At 42.3% G+C, this 21,710-nt stretch overlaps 2 protein-coding genes across 10 annotated transcripts in view; one reads left to right on the forward strand and one right to left on the reverse strand.

Moving 5' to 3' along the window:
• Nucleotides 1-17,442, forward strand: part of LOC310988484 (membrane-associated guanylate kinase, WW and PDZ domain-containing protein 1-like) — a 90,523-nt gene extending 73,081 nt beyond the window's left edge. For 7 of the 9 annotated variants that reach the window (XM_083975099.1, XM_083975101.1, XM_083975100.1 and 4 more), the window contains 10 exons: nt 630-885; nt 3,265-3,356; nt 4,157-4,352; nt 4,553-4,855; nt 7,802-8,005; nt 9,742-9,829; nt 9,965-10,022; nt 11,709-11,852; nt 12,461-12,599; nt 14,172-17,442. In XM_083975099.1, the coding sequence (XP_083831225.1) occupies nt 630-885; nt 3,265-3,356; nt 4,157-4,352; nt 4,553-4,855; nt 7,802-8,005; nt 9,742-9,829; nt 9,965-10,022; nt 11,709-11,852; nt 12,461-12,599; nt 14,172-15,277 (2,586 nt within the window). In that variant the 3' untranslated portion in view covers nt 15,278-17,442. Of the gene's footprint in view, nt 1-629; nt 886-3,264; nt 3,357-4,156; nt 4,353-4,552; nt 4,856-7,801; nt 8,006-9,741; nt 9,830-9,964; nt 10,023-11,708; nt 11,853-12,460; nt 12,600-13,267; nt 14,110-14,171 lie in introns of those variants that run through there. The other 2 variants (XM_083975102.1, XM_083975106.1) reach the window with 2 other exon arrangements.
• A 2,456-nt stretch (nt 17,443-19,898) lies between these two features.
• LOC310988291 (rhodopsin) lies at nt 19,899-20,957 on the reverse strand (the record flags this gene model as incomplete). The annotated part of the gene is made up of 1 exon (XM_083974835.1): nt 19,899-20,957. The coding sequence occupies one exon, from the start codon at nt 20,955-20,957 to the stop codon at nt 19,899-19,901; it is 1,059 nt and encodes a 352-aa protein (XP_083830961.1).
• Nucleotides 20,958-21,710: the final 753 nt, after the last annotated feature.

Below are 21,710 nucleotides of genomic sequence, written 5' to 3' on the forward strand. Positions count from 1 at the left end.
AGTGATTAAGTCTGAGCACAATGAATATTTTAAGCATTAAACCATTTTCTTTTAAATCCAGACTCTAAAACAAGTGATTACTTCATTAAATTTCCATCAACTGAGAAGCGAGATAATACTGATAACACTTCCCTCCTACCCACCGGGACTCTTCTCTCTGGTGTTAAAATTTTTACAGTTTGGATTACAAAACAGATTTTTACACAGTTTTTGCCTCAGTTGAGAGCAACCTTGATTCTGTTTCCATGCACAGGACCTTGTGCGATAAACAAAGATTCATAAAGGCAATATCTTTATTCACTGAAGTCTCCTCTCATTTCAAACTGTCTTTGTCTGGCAACCATGGAAACCAAGTCATTTCTCCTCACACTCCAGCAGACGTTTTAGTGAGAGATGTTCTACTGCAATGTCTAAAAAAGATGACCTTGGTTGCTTTTTCTTTCTTTGTCCTCCATCAACACTTTTCTCACTCATCTCTTTTCCACTCTATCTCGCCCTTATCACTGACTCACTTATCACTCTCACTTTTTTTTTCTCTCCTCTGTCTGCCCTCTACCTTCATCTCCTGCTTATATCCACCCCCATGCTTCACACACACATACACCTCTCTCTGTTTTCTGTCCATCCAGCACCAGTTAGAGAGGAAAGACAGCCAGAGCAGCTCCCAGCACAGTGTGTGCAGCCATCGCAGCACCCACACTGATTCTCCCAGCCACCCACCCTCTGCCATGCCCAGTGAGGCTGTGGGTCCCACTCCTGCTGCCCCTACCCAGCCTCTGCCAGGCCTCCCCCCTCAGGACCCTGCAGATGGCACCCTCACCCTTCAGAAGAAGCCAGACCCCTTTAAGATATGGGCGCAGTCCAGGAGCATGTACGAGAGCCGACGTGAGTAGAATCCAGCTCTTTTTTATTCAAAGAATTTGACGGATTTGCTGACTTAAGAGTTTAAAGTGTTTAACCTCCTGCATGAGTGAATACGTTCTGTTATTTCCTCTGTACTTGTAGTAAGCTCTTTTTGATATTAAAACGGTCTACTGAATAGTAATGGGCGTAGACATAGAGGTCAGCCAAATGTGTTTCAACACACAACTCCTAAACAGATTTTTTTTTTATTATTTAAACATTGGAAACCTTTTAATGAAGTGAAAAGATGTCTTGGAAACACCTCAGGCGGATTTGGTTGGAGTGTGTTTACAGATTCTTAGTTTGTGGAGACGCCACCCAGAGTTCAGTGTTCCCTATTCAGTGTGATGAACACAGTGTGCGTGTTTGTGTGTGTGTCTATTAAGGTCTTTTTTATGTTTGCCAAACAATGGTGGGCTCAGTGAGTCACAACTTATCCAGTGACAAAGGTGCCTTCAAGAGGAAATTGTCCTTGAAAGCACCACGAGTTCTAGCTGATGAGTGGTGTGTGTGTGTGTGCGTGTGTGTGTGTTAGTCATACACACGCACACACAGTTTTTCTGCTGAAAGGAACTCATAAGTACAGAATTCAAAGAACAGCATTTATGTGTGCACACATAGATAGTTGAAGAGGGACAATCAACAGTTTACCTTTTAAAGCACTTTAATTTGAGGTGTTAAAGTGACCACACTCACATTATCAGCGGACAAATTGTTTCTTTCTTTCCCTCTCTGGAAAAACAGAGGATCCAAAACACAAAACTGGAACACCAAAAGTAGGCAGCCTCTCTGTAAAAACTCCTCAGTATCATTTGCAGTCATGGCCTATTGTTGCATTATTCATAGGGAACCACAGTGAGGGTGTCGAACCACTTATTTGCTGAAGAGATTCTGAGAGGGAGGACGGATCCTCCAAAATAACCGTATCTCTCTCCTCCTCTGGCTGAACTACATCTTTCAGACCTCCTGTACTTTGCGTTGGTGCTGATAATTAAGAGGAGGGTAGTGTCTATACGCTGTGAAATACTGTTCTCTCCACATTGTGATTGTACAGAGGTGATCTCTATGGGAAGGACTGCTGCGTTAGCTTGTTGCACACTTGTGATTGTTGCAAGCCAGACGTTGCGGGTCGTGCTCACGCCGTGCTTTGCAGTGTTGGTTAATAATCATGGCTGCCTGTAGAATCTAGGACTGCTGCTGATTAAATATTAACTGGGCCCGTAGAGGGCTGCTTTAAGCTGCGGCTGATTGGTATATCTGTTTGATAACCCCTGAAGGAGCTGCAGCCCCTTTTTTGTGTCACAGGGGGGGGGGGGGGAGGGAAGGAGGGAGGGAGAGGGGCAATGAAACAAGAAAGGGAGACGGAGACAAAGAATGACAAAGAGGCCCAGATTCTGTGTCTGTGTATTTTCATGTGTATTCATGTGCATGCTGCCACATACACTCTTGAATTTGTGAGCAGTTGCATCCATGCATTCAGTGAGTGGCACTTGGAGAGCAATATTTCAGTGCCAGAAAAGTATGACTGAAAGGTGCTGAGCTTTTGGGAATTTTTTTTGGCTTCCATCAATGCCTCATGTCACCTGTCCCTTGATGCGGCGCACAGCTGCTCCTCTTACTCTTAGTTTACTTTGATCACTACTCTATAGACACGGGTCAGCGGAGGGTTAATTACAAGTCTAGCCGCAGCAGTTTAAATCACACCGAGCGAGTTATCAGGGGAACCGGAGAGCTGGAGCTAATGGGTTCACTACTAGTCTTGCGTGGCAGCCGTGCAGACAGCAGGCGGAGCAGGAAGAAATGGCCTGTGCCTCCTGTGCGGACTGGCCCTGTGGGCTGAACAGACTGACACCAAATTGCCTGTGTCCTCCTCCACAGTCTGCTCTGTCCATGGCGAGATGTGCAAACGTGTGGGGAGTTATGTGTGTGTGTGTGTTCGATGGTCAGCAGGAGAGAGATGCTACAGTTGGGGTTATAAATTAAGGCTAATAATAGGGATCAGCGTTAAGTAACATTTCCAACTGCCGGTCTGTGGGTACGACAAGGTCACAGCATGGGACTAGTAGCCTAGTTTGTGGTCTCCTCATGAGAACAAGCAGCCAATCTGCTCAACAAGGCAGCGGCGAGTCGAGGCAAAGAGCAGCTGTTGATCTTTTGCCTGCTCCCATTCTGACACTAATAGGAAAGAAAGTGCCTTATTGATCAGCGATAACACAATTAGACATCGATTTTGTTACAATTAACAACTTGGTGATTAAAGAACAAACACTCATTGAGCTAACAAAGATGCCAATCTGTCAGGTCTGTGGTCGGTTTGGTGCTTGATCTCAATCTAAACGCTCTTCCTCTTGTGTATTTCAGTGCCAGATTGCCAGGAGCAGGACATTTTCCTTTGGCGGAAGGACACAGGCTTTGGCTTTCGCATCCTTGGAGGCAATGAGCCCGGGGAGCCTGTAAGTACGCCCCACCTTTTAATCTCATCAATAGTTTATTGAAAAAGCAGATGAATGAATAGATTAAAGTATACCTACACAACCATAAATGTCATCCATACTATTTATAGATTTCTATATACCCTGTTCTTTTTCTTGGTCTACTTATTTTGTTTGTTTTCTCCGCTTTGCTTCTCCTGCCTTTTTTCTGTATAATACCACCTTTAAACCAGAGGAGCACAAAGTCCAAACACCTCACTCTCTCTCTAACTGGAGCTGTTGCTCTCTGGAGGATCATATAGACAGCTTGTTAAGCAAGGCAAAAAGCATTACCCACCAATCCTTCTGGTTGTGTGCCATATATATTTGTCTTGAAAGGAGGGAGTAAGAGGGGGAGTGGAAGGCAGATATTGAGGAACAGAGGGAAATAAAATGGCAGCAGGCTTCAGGTCTACCCCACAGGAGTCAGAGCTTGTTGTTTGTGCCAAAGACAGTAGTTGGGTGCTTGTTTCTGTCAGAGCTGTGTGTACACTCCCACACAATGCCTAAAGCACACAAAGCTTCTGCATGGCCCCAGTGGGCCGCACTGGCCCTATTGGTTTCTCAGAATATCAACCACAAATACCATGAACTAAAGCAACAATACTCTGAAACACTGTGGTATTAAACAGATTAATTTAAAATCAGGGGGCAAGTCAAACTCATCAGTCATAATTATAATATTGTATCAATAGCACGATTCAGTAAATTACACAATTTGACAAAAGCCTTGTTTAACAATAGCCTGTACTTCATGTAATGTGTGTGTTCGACTTCTCCAGATCTACATAGGGCACATAGTGAAGTACGGGGCAGCAGATGAGGATGGGCGCCTGCGGTCGGGTGATGAGCTCATCTGTGTGGACGGCACAGCGGTGGTGGGCAAGTCTCACCAGCTGGTGGTGCAGCTGATGCAGCAGGCTGCCAAACAGGGCCATGTCAACCTCACTGTCAGACGCAAGAGCACCGGATACGGAGGTGATGATATAGTTTTACATAAAACTTGTGCACGTGCATTCATACATGTGTCATGCGCAGTTACATGCATGTTAGATTAACATAACACACGCTGTTCGGGTTTCTGTGCGTGTCAGCAGGCCAAGGTTGTTGCCATGAAAACTTTGGTAAAAAAAGTTTGTCTTGTCTAAAAAGTCTGTTCCTTCCCTCCTCACACCCAGTATCAAAAGGAGAAGGTGACGTGCCCCCATCACCGGCCTCATCCCACCACAGCAGCACCCAGGCGCCGAGTCTGACGGAGGGCAAGCGGACCCCCCAGGGGAGTCAGAACTCGCTCAACACCGTCAGCTCTGGCAGCGGATCGACCAGCGGTATAGGCAGCGGCGGAGGAGGCGGCAGCGGGAGCGCGGTGGTGCCTGCTTCCCTGCAGCCGTACGACGTGGAGATCCAGCGCGGAGAGAACGAAGGCTTCGGTTTCGTCATCGTGTCATCTGTTTCCAGGCCAGACGCTGGCACCACCTTCGGTGAGTGAGGCAGACTGAGCCGGAGCTGGCTGAGATCGACAGCGACTTCTATCCAGTGTGACATGAGAATTTGTTTTGTTTACTATGGGCCAACTCTGTTTGACATCAAAGGAAAAGATGATTTAATTTAGACTTTAATCTGACTCAACTGTTTGATTGTTTGGGCATTTGTAATCTGTATTGGCACGCGTTTCTGAAGATTATTATTTCCCTCTGTGTTTAATTTACTCACTGGTCTCAAAGCACTGTTCTTCAAAGATTACCATATGGCAGCAACATTAATACTTAACTGAAAACACTTTAAAGTAAATATGCCATCATGCTTGGGGGTTCATCAAGTTAGATGTAAAACATTTTAATATGTCTTTAAAATCAAAGAAAATTCAACTCGTATGACAGAGCACCAAGAATAATTGATCATATCCCACAACAATGAAAAATGATTAACTCATTTAATCTTTTGCCAGTGAGATGATAATGAGCGTCCTAAAGACACTGTAATAATTCTGTACTTCTAATGGCGCTGACTGAGACAGCACTAAAAAGGATTGAACAGCATCCTGCAGACACATTTACCTTTTCGAAACAATCCGATTTGAGTTTATATGCATGTAATATCTCATGATGGCCTGCAATCAGATACAGAAACATTTTACACCCCACATGACTGCCAAGGGCAGGAAACGAAAAATATTTAAGACTACAGAGAATGAAATTTAAGAGTTTTCACTATCTTGTAATGTCTTTTTTTAAATTACGAAACTATATCCAAAAGTGTTTTAAAGATTTCTTTTAATACCTGCAGATACCCAGAGCAATCTCATCTTTTAAAAACCCTGAGAGTTCGTGCATTAAAATAGCTCTAGTCTTTTAACACATACAGTTCATCCAGACTCGTGTCCAGAGAGTTCATGAACGCACCACTGAGAGAAATGACTGATGCCATCTCCTGGCAGGATTACAGTATTTTTACAGTTACTCCTCATTGAGTTTCCTCCACTTTATGAATAGCAGGCGAGCGGCATTTGACAGGAGTGCACTTAATGCAACAGACCGAGGTCACAAACCCACTGTCATGAGCTTACGGATAAAGGAGTCTCTTCGTGTGCTGAGCGTACCCCCCCCCCCCCCCGGGGATCAGGCTGGCTGCAGCTTTATCACAAACACCATCATCACAGATTCATGCCACACGGCTGCCCCCCGCCAATTCATTCAGCATGTAATTGGAGTCTACTCAGCTCGGTCCATAGCTGTCCATACCGTTTACACACCACGGCAAAACAGCAGAATTGCATGTATTAAAGTTGCTCAGGCATTGATGAGGAATTGTAGATGTTGTCCTTGGACAAATTTGATATTAACCTCCGAGTGATGAATTTCCAACACCAATGTCATTCCAAGGTCCCTTGTATAGTTAGCCATTATGATGATATAGTGATGTGTGTCAGGGGGAAAACACAAGAATGGATGAGACGTTTGCCACACTGACTGCCCAGGGAAAATTTCATTGATCCCATGGGTTAATGGCATTGCTGTGCAAAATGCAATGCAAGAATTAATGTATTATTTATAGTGACACCGGTGACAGTGCGAGTCAACAACCATGTCTAAACGTCTTCGAGTCTTTCAAGCTTCCTGTTTTTTTGGGGTTTTTTTTGCTGCTGCTGCCGAACTGCACTCCCTGCTCTGCTCCGTTACTATCCCTCTTGGGAAAATCAGATGAATGGACTTGGAGCTTTCATGTGCTGATCTAGGATCGTGCTGTAGCATTCTGCACTCACTCTCCTTATGTATTCCAACCATGCGAGACACGAGCGGAAACCTAACAGAGGAATGTGTATTACCAAAAAAAAAAATGCTTCCAGGTATACTAAATTATTTTTTAGGTCTTAGAAAGGCAATTTTCTACTGATTCAATCTCCCATACACCATGGATACATAAACCATTTTGCTCCAGTCCAGCAGAGCCAACCCTCCAACCCCCCTCATCCCTTCCTTCCTACTTTGACCTGGAGGTTGGTGTTGTGCTTAGCAGAGTAGGTATTAAATCCTGGGTACTTGCCACACCCTGTAATGTTCCATATCTCATTATTTAGACAGAGTGACAGGAAACAAGTGCATTTTTCAATCAAGACAGAGGCAGGGTAGCTACAAAGCAAGGTGATGTAATAAATATGGATGTTGCAAAAAGTGCCGGTTGGAAGGAGGAGCAAAAGGAGGAGCACAGATTAAGGTGGTGAGGATGGAAGGCGAGAAGGACTGGAGATCCCCAGGGTGCGTTCAGGGCTTCTGTGTAAACACGATGTGCAGTATTGAACACTGTCACTCAGATGCGGATTGTATGTCTTGCAGTGCTGGCATTGACCACAATTAGCAGCGCATACACTCAGGCCACAGGCTTCACAATTCACGACAGTGCTCCTCTTTACGAATCCTTACTATTTCCTGAGCAGGAGGAGGGGTATTCACGATGCTATGACCGGGGTATTGATAGGCTGTCAAGCATTAGTCACAGCCACAGAGGGCTCTGACTGGTGGCATATGATTCACAGTCCATTGATTAACACGTCAAGCGATGGGGGTAGAAAACATCTTCTGCGTATTCCCAAAGAGCCCTAATAATTCACGTTTTGACATTTCACTGCTTTTTCCTCCTTCTCTCTGAGGGATCTAGTATTTTGCATGAGGCCAACATGTTAATGCTGGATGTGGACACAACTTATTGGTTTTCTGTGGGTAAACTGGGATATGGTGATTCGGATAATTAACCTTTCTTCTCTTCCCTTCTCTTTCTCCATGTTTTCTTTCTTTCTGTCTTTTCTTTTCCTTTTCATTCAATCTAAATCAATTCATCGATCAAACAAATAATCCTGTCCAAATCAAACAAAACATCACCACACACTTTTAACTCACAAAATATACAAACAACACGTATGTTAACAAAAGCTGGAAATGCCTGTGTGGCCATGCCCCACAAAATAGGACGCATCATCGAGGGCAGCCCAGCGGACCGCTGCGGGAAGCTGAAAGTAGGGGACCGAATATTGGCTGTCAACGGATGCTCCATCACCAACAAGTCACACTCGGACATTGTCAACCTGATCAAGGAGGCCGGGAACACAGTCTCGCTCAGGATCATCCCTGGTGATGGTAAGGCTTTTGGCTTCTAGCCTCACATGACTGTTTCATAATGCAGCATGATGTGACTTATTCATGGATGTGGTGGGAAGAAAAGGGCACTGCTGCTCTTCACAGGCAGGAGCACTTTTCATCAGGGTGTGAACCTTGGTATCTGGAGAGTGAGTCACCGAGTAGGAGTAAGGTGAAGTTGCCCCCAGAAACAACTGTAGTATTTCCATAATTCTTCTCTCTCCTCAGTTATTTTGGTTTATTTTCCTTGCTACATACAGTATATTGCCATCTGCAATATATTGTCAGTTTGAAAGGATTATAAACACTGCTCAGATTTAGTCAGGTCCTTACTGTTGTTTTTTTTAATAATCTCTTTGGCTTACTGTAGTAAAGGAAAGGAAATATGAATCTGTAATATCTTAGCACAAGCAGGTTACTGCAGAAGGTCTGAGATGCCAGAATAAAAACAAACCAGACAAAGAAATAAAGTTAAATATATGACCTTTTCTTATAGTTCTGGTTTATGTATACATATCTCAGCTGACATTGGCTGTAGAGCAGGGAACACCAAGGACAGGTCGACAGTCTGTCACGGGGCTTTGCCATGCCACTCAAATCATGAAACAGCCAAGGAAGTGAAGAGGTTTATTATATTTCAGTCAGTGTTATCCAGCAGAGAACTAATATTAAATGCAAAGCACTGCTATTGGGTTTCATAAGGAGGTGCAAGGAAGCTGTTTATTGGTTTATATTGTCAATGTAAAAATGCACAGTCAACTGCCCAATCACAGCTTCACGGCACGGCTCAATGGTTTAATGTCATTAACTATATGTACTAAACCGTATCTCGGTGTTTGCACTGTTTATTTACAAATATTTCACAGTTTGTGATAAAAAAAATTTTTTATGAAATAATGTCAAGTGCTGTACCTTTTACTTACTGAGACACTGGTAAACCAATGAAAAAACAGAGCAGAGCTATGCAGCAGTATCCTCCACAGAGACAGAAACTGATGCTTAATTAAGGCTGGAGGTGAGAACACACTCACTCTCTCTCTCACACACACATACGCACATTAACTTACAGACTTCTGCTTGTGCATGCACGATGCAGGGTTTCCTAGCAAAAACAACATGTCTCAGCCTTATAACGTTGGAATGATGGCATTTATTATATGGCATTTATTCTATTCTCATTTCAGATATCACAAAAGATGCGTGTGACTGTAGAAAACTGAGGCCAATAGGAGGAGGTCATATTTTTTTCACTAACAAGGGGAAACTGAGTAAAAAGCTTGAGACCAATGAGTCAGGCTGATGTTCTTGCCAAACACAGACAGAGTTGTACTCCTGCCAGTGTCAGTGGAGACTAATGCATGCTGCAGTGTCCTCACTGGTGAAAATATGGAATTGAAGAAAGACACGATAGGACAGTTGTCTTTGTTTTATTCCCTTCATGGAATAGCAGATGAAACAATGATGCAAGCCGTGACTTTTATTTTTTATCGCAGTTTTTTTCTGTGCAGTGGGGCCAGTGTTGTCCATGAGCAAATGGCAAATGACAACATCACAGGCAGTTAGCATCAGGTTGAATAGAGCAGCCTGCGGGCGGTTCAGGGGACTCTTCTGGACAGTAACATTTTGTTCTCCAGAGTGTCTTTTGAAAACATACATGCAAATGGGTTTAACTAAAGCAGTACCGTAATTTCTCACTGAATGGTTGTTTTAATATTTATATTTTTGTTTCTCTCCAGAATCTTCCAATGCTTCTCTGCTGACCAATGCTGAGAAGATAGCTACCATCACCACCACACACACACCTCAACAGTCCTCAGAGTCACGGTAGGTGATGCTGCAGAATTTATTTTAATAAGCACAAATCCAAATCACAACCTAGAAAAATATTATCCAATGCACTGTTGTGTGTGTGTCTTCACAAGTTTTCTCCCTTTTCTCTCTCGTTTCTTTTTTATAAAGGAATAACTCGAAGTCGAAAGGAGCGCCTCCTCCTCCACCCACACAAGCTCAAACACAGGTAAGAAAAGACGTGTCAACCTCACAGTTAATGATCATCTGGTTTTTCCATCCGTCAACAACTATACGTTACCAACCATAACAGTAAAAAAAACAACACTACTACTGATCACAAGTTTTTATACAGTTTTCTTTTTTTTCTTTTTTTTTTTAAATCTGATGGGCCACAATAGTGCCACATATGTTCAAGCAGTCTCTTCTGGCAGGCATCTGTGTGGAGAATGTAAAAAGAGAAGAAGAGATTTAAAAAAAATCAGTTATGGTCAATCACAACGTTAAGAGAGTATTAAAGTGAAATTGTTGGTTTCAGAAAGTTACACAGGTTGTTGGACACAGCTATTCGACTGTCCGAGAAACACTCTGATGAACCATCCAGGCAACTTAAACATCTGTATCACTGCAAAGATCTGCATGTACAGTGGTGGCCAAAATAATCAGCTGACAGATCTGAAAATACCAGACCTTTTTTACCTCCAAAACATCATTTCATTTCATAATGTTCATGAAATATGCAGATGGTTGCACAATCAGATGAAGTGATTCCTGTCCAGTTTAATTGCCAACTTGCTCCAAATTTGCTTGATGGGGTCGAGGACCAGACTCTGTAAAACATTTGGCTTCTTGTGTGAAGGAACAAGACTGTGTGACATTAACAGTGAAAAAGGTCTAGCTTGTTTTTTGTAAGGAAAATTGGCTACATTTTCTTGTGGGCTCTATTCTATGGTTTCTACAGCATAGTGATGTTTAATGGCCAATTCAACAAAAACAACTGAAACCTCTTAAATATGCCAACTGTTCTAATATTTTGGCCACCACTGTATAACACATAGCTACACCTGTGCACTTCGGTGCACTGATTAGGAAAGTGCCCATCATTATACATCAATATATTGTGTTTTATTGATGTATAATGTTTGTGTTGACGGTGGGTGTTATATAAATACAGTTTTACTTATTTACTTTACATCATAGATTTAGAGAAGCCACTGCAGTCAAAATAACCTGTGTTAAACAGAAAGAAAAAACAGTACATCACTGATTTCACTGATCTTTATTCTAAAAGTTACTTTCATTGTTGCAGTCTAGTGAGTCTACCTCCTGCTCTCTTAGTGACGCACAGTGGAAAAAGACTTAAGGAATGCACTGTGATGAGTACATCAAGTACAGCACATCTGAGACAGTGTTCTTTTATACACCGTGTCTCTCACATATTATATGATAATTGATAATTACATGGCTCTGAGGATATTTCTGCATGATAATGAGCAAGGTTACTCCTCACATAAAGGCTCTGCTCTAACAGTAAGAGCTGACATTCAAATTTCAGAAATAGCTTCCAGTTGAATAGAGCACTGGATTTGTGGAAACTACAGCAAATGATTTTGGGAGAGTCCGTACTTCTCTTGGGAGGGAACTTTTGATGAGTATGGTAAGTTTCAGGTCCAGCCCTTGTGCTGCCCTTGCTTAGTGATCTGTACCCTGCTCACAGGCTCACGCAGCATTAATTATTCATGCATTCCAAGGTATTGTACTGCCATTGACATTTTGTGAGTTTTGGTGGGACATGGCTTGATTAGTCCTGACGTGTGGACTCACCTTTTGACTCCCCCGTGCACTATGGATTAGTCACTCCCCCTCGCTGGTCTCTCTGTGACTTTCTCTTTATCGCTTCTTTTCTATCTCGCAGGATGCCGAGTTCTACTCTGTGGACCTCGAGCGTGACAGTAAAGGTTTCGGCTTCAGCCTAAGAGGAGGACGGGAGTACAGCATGGACCTGTATGTGCTGCGACTAGCGGAGGATGGGGCTGCAGTCAGAAATGGAAAAATGAGGGTATGAAACTATTAAACTGAATACAGAAATTTATTTTTCCTCTTATTATTTCTCTCCTACACATCTTGGCAGATTTTTGCTACTCTGCAAAGCTTAAGTGCCGAAATAACAAACCGTTCTCAGTCAAAATTTGTGATTTCTTGACATCTCTTCAAATCATTGTGCCAAATACACAATTCAAAAGAAATTAGTATCCTAAATGTGGCATTCTTTGGTTGACTGGTTGGTTTTAGCTGTCTCATTTAGGAAAGAGAAGCAGATCTGGTTAAACCTAGAATGTGAAGGAGCAACAACTAGCGTAGGCTAAGACAGCAGCTAAATCCAGTCATGGAGAACTGAAAACAGCTACTCTGGTCTTGCTACACAGGTGATTTGGTGTAGTGCATTGTATTGGTGTCAGGGTTATTATTATCTCCAAATGGTAAATTGAAAGCTACAATATTTACCCAGTTGGCCTTAAAATGTTAAATCAATTTTTTTTTCTCATCTCAGTATGTCTGTAGTTCCTCCTGTCCACCTTTGTGAAGCATAATAGGTTTTCTTTTCTTTGTGTAGCTGAAAGATCATTATTAGCGGGCTTTGAAGATAACGCTGCCTCTTTTCTTTAGGTGGGAGATGAGATCCTGGAGATAAACGGTGAGAGCACAAAGAACATGAAGCATTCACGTGCCATTGAGCTGATCAAGAACGGTGGTCGGAGGGCGCGGCTGGTCCTCAAACGCGGAGATGGATCTGTACCTGAGTATGGTAGGTAGACATGTTGCAAATGTTTTTCTCCTCTTCCTGTAAATAAACTGCTAATGCCAGCATTGAAATCATATTATTGATGCAGCTGTACACACACTGCAGACTAGAATTAAGCTTCTTATCTGCTTAGTGCACCACTGGGACATATTTTCATTTTTAACCGATTATCATGAATGTTATTACTGCAAATTATAAACATTCAACAGACACACTTTGTGATCCATTTATTTAATTTAGCTGCTGGTCATGGTCTCAGCAAATGATTGAAACCTCAGATATGTCTGATCAATGAAGGATTGCTTGCCACAAAACCTGTCTAGTGATTTATACTCCAGTAATATTCACTCCCAAGAGCCGAATACTCAGCTGAGAGATTATTCCACTCACAGTTGGAGTCATATTGTTGTATTTCTCAGCACAATTTTGGGGGATTTATCTGTGGTTTAATTTTCTGACACTTCTCAGCCTCTCAGATGGATTCTTTTTTTTTTTTGTTGATATTATATAAAGTGCAATGTTTTCTTGTCTTTGTCAACAAACACCTTCTTCTCTCTATTAAGATGCACTGTAAAACAGCCTCTTGTCTGTTTTATTTGTCTCCTCCTCTCTATTCCTGCTTCTTTCTCTCTGATTATCTCTTGTTGCTGGGCTCTTCCTCCTCTCTCCAGCGATGATGGCTCCTCATCTCGCTGTTGGTACAATGAGGAATGACAAGATGGGAGAGCCCTGTTTCTACCTAATGGGCCAAAATCAGACCACGGTTTGTAGCCAAAAGTCTGTCCCAATCCACCCAACCCCGCCATATTTTTCCTTCCAGCTCATCCCTACCTGCATCCTACTTTGTGTGTCTGCGTGTGGGTGTGTTTACATAGTGTACTTGCTTTATGTCTTGCCGTGCCAGAATTGAACGTACTTGTTTAACTCTTGTGGATCCGTACCCAAACAAATCCTCCCCCTCTCTGCCAGCGTCGCACCAAATGTTCTTAATAGGACTAATTTATTACCACTGCTCATCACATGTCGCTGTCATGGCAACCTGTCTGTAATTTAACAGACATGCAGCCAAACAGACTTTTGTTTTTGTTGTTTTTTTTTGCTTTTTTGCTTTGGGTTTGTTTTTCCCAATGATGCACATTGAGTTGTTCACCATTTTGTTTTGAATGGTTTCCTAGGTGCCTGCTGTGTCATTGATAACCCCTGCCCTACACTTGCCGATGTGTTGCACCTGCTGTTTTTGCTGACATCACCTTGTAATCACCTGCAGCCCTGTAGAGAAAATATATTGAAGTGATTTATCACTTCAATGCAATTCATGTGTATAGATGTTACACAGATTTGTCTCTGGGGATGTATAAAGGATATGAAAGAACACACGTATGCATGATTTCATAAGTCGCTGCATTGACCTGCTGTCATGTCAATGCAAGACCTCACATGAACCAAGAAGGAAAGTCATGTCTGCTGAGCACACTAAATGTCACGTCATTGATGTTTAAGTTTTCCTCAACCGCCTTCCATTTGCGCCAAGTGTTTCTGGTCAACAACCGTCTTCTCTTTTCTCCTCCCCTGCAGACGGCAGCAGTGACAGGCACCCTCCCACACCCGGGGCACAAAACTCTCCGGAAGTGAGAACGCTGCCACCCAACAGCCGATATCACACCTCATTGGAGTCCAGTTATCCACCAGACCTTCACAAACCATCACGCCAGGAGGAGGCTGCGCGTGGCCGAGACAGGGACAGGAACAGGGACAGGGCTGGGTCAGATCAGATGGACTACCAAGGCCGGCAATTTAACCCCCACCATCATCACACCTGGAATAACAATCACAGTCAAAGTACCCCCAGACAGCAGTCTCCAGACAACAGTATCAGCAGCAGCAGTGGCAACAAGAAGAGCCGGGGCCGCAAAGTGAAGAAGTCCGAGTCGGAAAGTGGCATCTCTAAACTCCTAAAGACTCTGAGGAAAGACAGCTCGGGGAAAAAGGCTGCAGCTGCTGAGAAACTGAGGGGACGAGAGCACTCAGGCAGCAGTTCTACTTTGGACGGGAGGTTTCGGATGCAGCGCCGCGGCTCCCTTGACCGCTCACCAACCCGAAAGCGCGCCTCATCTCCCGATCGCCGGCGGGCCAAGTCGATGGACCGCAGGGCAGAGCGAGCACATCGGGACCATACACCTGAGAGGGAGTACGATGACGGAGGGTTCCTGGCAGTCACTCCCGAACGCAAGTTCTACGAGCGGAGGCTCCTCAAGGACTCACAGATGGCTGGGCGAGTCGGGGAGGCCACAACCCCTGAGCGCACCACCAACAACGCGGATACCTTGTCTCTTTCCAGGGGCCGTACTTCTGACAGAGCCACCAAGAACGGAAACCTCCTGAGAGACTCTTCGTCAGAGAGGGGAGAGGAGAGATATCGGATGAACGGGACACCGGAGAGACGATACCGAGTGGAGCGGGACTCTTCCCCTGACAGCACCTACAGCCGGGACGAGCTGAACTATGCAGCAGCACCCAGACTGAAGGACTACTACAGCATGATGAAGAACAACGCTGCACACAACAATGCTGCCTACAACAACACAGCCCATAACAATAACACAGTAGGTCGCAGCCCAAACCAGCTCCCTGAGCCCAAAAGAAGGCTGTACAAAGAAAGCCCCAAAGACCTCAGCATCTAGAGCAGAGCAGAGATCCCCCTCGCCACTCTCTCCTCTATCTGTGCAGACTACAGTATGTACCATACACTGGAATTGGACTTCTGAGGATACTAACTCTTGTGCTTTATTTGGTCAGCTGGTGTATTGATTGATTTGATTGACTTAACTACTTGTGATCCCATCCAGAGATTGATAAAACAGCAGGAGTACAATCCTTCTATCAGTTCATACTGGTTGTTTTGTCATTGTTATAGTTATTTTGAACATAACAGAGGTTGTTGTACTATAGTAAAGGTATTGTATGTGCCTGCATATGAAATCAGTGATATTGCTTTTTGTAGGCATTGCTGAATCTAAATATTTGTTCCCTCAGAGGTATGAAACATGCTTCCAGTTGTGGTAACTTCTAACGAACTACTAAGCTTGTTTTCATCTTGTTTTTAGATGTCTCTTTCCATTCCTGAATTGCTTTACTGAACAAACTATAGCACAAGATACTGATGGTTCATAGGAAATGTGAAAACCACGTTGGACTTCAGGCAAAAATTGAAATTTAAGATCTGATAATAAAACTAGAGTGATAAATATATAAATAATATATGACTTTTGCTCACTATTTATTTTTAATTTGGCACATATCTTGAGCAAGCTTCGTTAAACCTTTAAGGACCAAGGTAGAAGTGCACACTGTACCTGGGAAAGCATGCTGTACCCTTACTTGTGTTGCATTGATGAAATGTGTGGCAGCTCACCGCCCTTTGCCTAAACACACCCACACACCTCTGAAGTTGAGAAATGAAGCAGGCGACAAATGTGAAAATTGGCAATCGTGTTTTAAGTTTCCCCCTTTGAGTAGGATCATGAAATAACTTGAATACTCCGGCCCCTTGTTCTTTACTGTGTACTGATGTAGTGGGAAAGGAATCCGACTCACTTTCAACGACAGGCAAAACTGTTCCAGTAGACTCTCTGTTGTGGAAAAATGGGAGCTATCCAAATTTGTTGCTCATCTAAATATTAATTATATACTTATGATGAGACTACATTATGCCACAACACCAGCTTAAAGTTGCCATAAAATATGATTTTCCAGTTATGCCAAAAAAAAAAGAAGTAAAAAGAAAAAATTTAAACAAATAAAATGTGTAAATTATCCCTGTGCAAGATGCATGTGTAAATTAAAGTGTAGTTTAACCACTTTATCTGATAGGTCTGAGTGAGAATATTCGATAAGAAACATGAGCTGTAATCCCACAGAAATTGTTAGCCCTGTCCTCATGTTGATGATTTGCGCACCAACCACCTCCTGGGTCCTGACACAAAGAGCTGATGTGATTTGTTGTTTTGGTAACATATGGAGAGTCCTGGTACAGGAGATGACCAATCTGCCATGCTGAGCCATGCTGTCATGCCACTGGAGTCTGACTGCTGCTTTATAATGTGTTTTGTGTGTATTCTCTTGTTTTATGTTTCATTAAAGAACTAAAAGTATATTGGATAAACCACAACAAATGCATTGTTTGATCACTGTTGTCGCCATGGTACTGTATTTAACAGAAAAAAAAGAAGAAAAAAAAAGACACAATTAAGAAGTTAACCTGTTGGCCATCACCTGTAAAGAATTTTTCCAATGTAACTATTAGGAACCTGTCAAGGAATAAAATGTTGCCTTTTTCTTGTACAAAAGAGAAATTTATGAAAAACCTCAGCAGTGAGGAATGTGATATTGTGTTTATATCTCTGAAATGGACCTGATGATTTATGGTAAATATGTTGATTTACTCTGGATCAGGTATGTAAAGACATTTTAAAAGACTGTATTTGGTCAATCAGAAACTGTTTGATGGTTTGAATCTCTCTCGATGGTTAGCCTGCCTTTGTATTATAAAGCACTTGTATGCAGTCTGTGTTCTTCAAGCATTATTTCTTGCAATGTGCTCCGGACATAATGCTGTCTCTGTGTTGATAAAAGCAGTACATGTATATGGGCCAATCTTTTTTATAAAACTATGCATATATAAATACTACATTGTTCATAGCTTTATTTGACCCATGAAGCTATACTTAACATTAGTCTAAGTACAAGTAGATGTGGACTTATCCAGCTTCTTTCCTTGAGATGGATTACAATGTATATGTAGCTATCAAAAGAAGTCTGTGAATGCTATTTTTATTATCAAATAAAGTTTTCCATACAAATTCAAAAGGATTTCATATTTTTGCACAGCAGCTTTTCAGTAATGTCTCAGGAGAGGCTTTTGACTGTTCACTCTTTTTTTATGAAGTCACCCTGGTGTGTCAGTCACGGTCACATTACATTTTAATATGCAGCTTTAGAGATTTTTGCAGAATTTAAAAGTAACATGAGAAGTCTGTAGTATGGGCTGTCAGCTGTACTGCCTCCCTTGTCTGCTTAGAAGATGTATTTCATCCTATTTGTACATGACATATGTATAGTGACAGAAGCACCACTGTCTCCCTTCATTATTATCCTCAGTGAAACAACCAAACCAGGCACTATTTGTGTATTCATTTACAGTGCACTAAACTGCAATCATACCTTCATTAATTTTCAATAATATATTGTTCAACTATTTTGGTTGATTGTTTTTCTTAGGCTTTAGGTTGGAGCTGGAGTTCAGACTGCTTGATGCTGATACTGCTCCACTATATAATGGTTGCTATAGCTACAGTACGCATCAAGGTCATTATGGGAGAGATGTTGAGGTATTTGTTTTTCCCTAGTCTGGCATAAAGCAGAACTGAGAGCTGAGGAGGAGGGATCACATCATCATTTCCAATGTTGTTACAGTGGTACAATAATTCATTGCAAAGTCTTTCAAAGAGTCCAGACTTTGAGAATTTCACTTTTTATCAATCAATTAGCAAAACTGCTTATCTTTTTGAGAGTTGTGGGTTGGGCAAGTAAGCAAAACACTTGACAGTTCAGTAGCCCAGGGCTGACATATACTGTAGAGTTAACTAGCCGTTCCTGTTCACATTTACACCCACGTGCAATTTAAAATCACCAGCAAACCATACCTGCATTCCTTTGTAATGTGAAAGGAAAGTGCCCCGAAGAAACCAATGCAGGCACCAGGAGAATGGGGATGTAAATTCTGTTCAGAAGCAACCAGCCACCTTCTTCTTGCTGTGAGGCAACATTGCTAACCATTGCAGCATCATACCTCCCTCTTGGCATTCTAGTAAAATTGCAATGCTATAAACCTGAATACATCTCAAACGGGTTGATGAACTACCTCATTGTTCCCGCATAAATACTCTACTAGTCATTATAGAGTATTGGATTGCTGTATTATAAAATAAAATATCTAATCTAAATTGTGTTTTCTAGGCTGTAACAACTGAAAGAAACCTTTATTGAAAACATGCTGTTGTGAATTCTTGCAATATTTCTTTCTCTAACTCATTTTTCAGTAACGCTTCAAGCTGCTATATGAAGCATTTATAAATAGTATGGAAAAAGATTTAAATTATAAATAACCCACTGTAATGTAATGTACGCTCTAAGGACATTTCAGTATATATATCAATACAAAGCATTTTTAAGCAATTACCTTTCCTTTAAGAAGGAAACCACTACCACTATTAGTAATAATAATTGATATCACCATATATTGCAATGTCTCCACTGCAAATATATTAGTAAATATTGATATTATTATATTATATTGTATTATAAACACCTTTTTAAAGGGTTGTATGCTATATAGTACCGATTCTTTATAGGACTAGTTTCTCTGTAATACCATAGAAGTAATGACACAGGTAAAGACCAAGTGTTTCCATTACATAACCTTTAGATCAAGGTGCCTCTTGATAATACAGATTTGTTTTATCCAATAAGTCTTTGTCTGTGTTAACTTTTAATTAATATGATTAATATTCGTCATAAGATAAAGAGTGTTGTGTCATGTGTAAATCTGTCCCTGATTATTAATGTCATAATCTCTTTGCTAGGCCAAGCTCTAAGTCCAAGGTGCCCTCTGACTGAAATGAGATTATAGTAGTGATGCAGATGCTGCTGTGAAAGAAACTCACTGTCCAGTATAACCTTTTTGTGCTCTTCTCTGTCGAACCCTAACCCTGTATCATCAAGTTCTGCAGCAGAGCAATAGTCACTACAGTAATATCTCAGTAGTAGTACTAGTAGTAGAAATTGACTCGAGACATAAATGCATTCTGAATAGGTCATTGACATTTATTCATTTGATTAAATAAACTACAGTCATATGAACTTTGCCTCCCAAATTGTAAGTAAAACATAAACAGGGTGAATCATTTGCAAAGTGCGTTTTATTTTACGTTGCCTTGATTACATGCCTCTACATTCAAAAATAAGCCAATATCATATAGGATCCAACTGTAAAAGATAACATTTTTCCCCTTTTCTCTCAGGAAAAAAATTCTCATAGATTGTGAAGTTGGAGATTCTGTACATACAGGAACAACACTGTAATGGGCTGATCTTTCCTGCAACTGTCTTTAGGTTGAACCAACTCGTTTGTAAAAATACAAAAAGGAAGTTATTTCTGTAGACATTAGCCTTCAGTCGTTTCCCGGGGGGAGCAGAAGTCTTCTTCTTGGATAGTGGATCATGGAAACTTTGTTGATGGCCCTTTTATGCAGGAGACACAGAGCTGGATGAGGCAGAGGAGGCCTCGGTCTTGGTACTGGATGCTCCCTCCTCCTCTTCGAAGGGGTTCTTCCCGCAGCACAAGGTGGTGATCATGCAGTGGCGGAACTGCTTGTTCATGCAGATGTAGATCATTGGGTTGTAGATGGCGGAACTCTTGGCAAAGAAGGCTGGGATGGTCATGAAGACTGGTCCGAACTCAGAGCCTTGATGTGTGAAAATAAACCAGGCAACACCAGCATATGGGCACCAACATACCAGGAAAGCGACGACCATGATAACGACCATGCGGGTGACTTCCCTCTCAGCCCTCTGGGTGGTCTCAGACTCCTGCTGGGCAGCAGCAGCCTCCTTGACTGCACAGAGCAGACGGCCGTAGCAGAAGAACACAATAACCAGAGGAATGCAGAAGTGGCAGGAGAACATGTAGAGGACGAAGGACTCGTTGTTGAAACCCTCTGCACGTGTGTAGTAATCAATTCCACATGAGCACTGCATGCCTTCAGGGATGTAACGAGACCAGCCAACGAGAGGAGGGACGGCGCAAGCTGAGGCCATGAACCAGGTCATGCCCAAGCCCATGATAGCATGCTGCTCAGTGAAGCGGAAGTTGGCGATGGGCTTGCAGACGACCACCCACCTCTCAATAGCCAGAACAACCAGTGACCAGAGGGCAATCTCACCACCGAGGGTAGCAAAGAATCCTTCCAGATTGCAGCCAAGACGACCGAGGACGAAGTAGCCATGCATAGAGGTGTACATCGTTGTGGTGAATCCTCCAAAGACCATGAAGAGGTTAGCCACCGCGAGGTTCAGCAGGATGTAGTTCAAAGGGGTTCGCAGCTTCTTGTGTTCCAGGGTAACGTAGAGAGTGAGGAAGTTGACGGGGAAGCCAACGAGGATGAGAAAGAACATGTAGGCACCCAGGAGAGCATAAGCTGCTGGGTGGACAAGGTAGTACTGAGGGTATTCATAAGGACTCCGGACAACACCGGTGGTGTTAACCATAGGGATGTAGAAATATGGCCCCTCTGTGCCGTTCATGGTTGCGGTTTGCGGTTGCGATCAGTCCTTAGGTGGTGTGTCTTCTGGCTGGTCAGGAGAGTGATGGAGAGGGACCTTGCTACAAATGGACCCAGGTGGCTACAGTCTGGCTTTTAAAGGGCACACCTTGGATTATCACTTTCCAAATCCGTCAGCACAAAGTGATTTAGGCCACAGTTAATATCTAATCCAGCCACCACTGCAAACATAACTGACCACTCATCAAGATATTAAGGTTACACCTGCTCACCTGCTCTATCATCAAGCTTTCCCATGACTGCTTAATTTTAAAACATGATAATGACAAGGTACATTATTAAAAAAGACATCTTTACTTGCACACTGAATTTCAACGTCACCATTGAGGGAAACTGTTCTGAAAACAATTTCGATGTTTCCCCACATTTGTTGAATTTCCTTAGCCAAGATACAAGTTTGAGAGGGTGGTCACCACTGATTAGTTTATACGTGTAGCTTTAGTGCCAATTGTTAACAGAGTAAACGACTGGTAACTACAGTAGCTCTGCTGACTCCAAAAACCCCAACCCTGAACAGAGTAATGCATAGAAGTGGTTAAATTAATATTAATAGTTAATCTAAAATTGAACAAATGAAATGAAACCTTCATTTTAAACATGAATTATTTTTCAAAAGTCACATTTTTTGTAAATACCTGTAAAGTATTGTGTATTTTATAAAGGCTGTTATAAAGCACATAGACCCAGGTCAAGGCTCCAGACTAACTTTTTTTTA

This window comes from Trachurus trachurus (genome assembly GCF_905171665.1).
Source record: "Trachurus trachurus genome assembly, chromosome: 7".
NCBI lineage: Eukaryota > Metazoa > Chordata > Actinopteri > Carangiformes > Carangidae > Trachurus > Trachurus trachurus.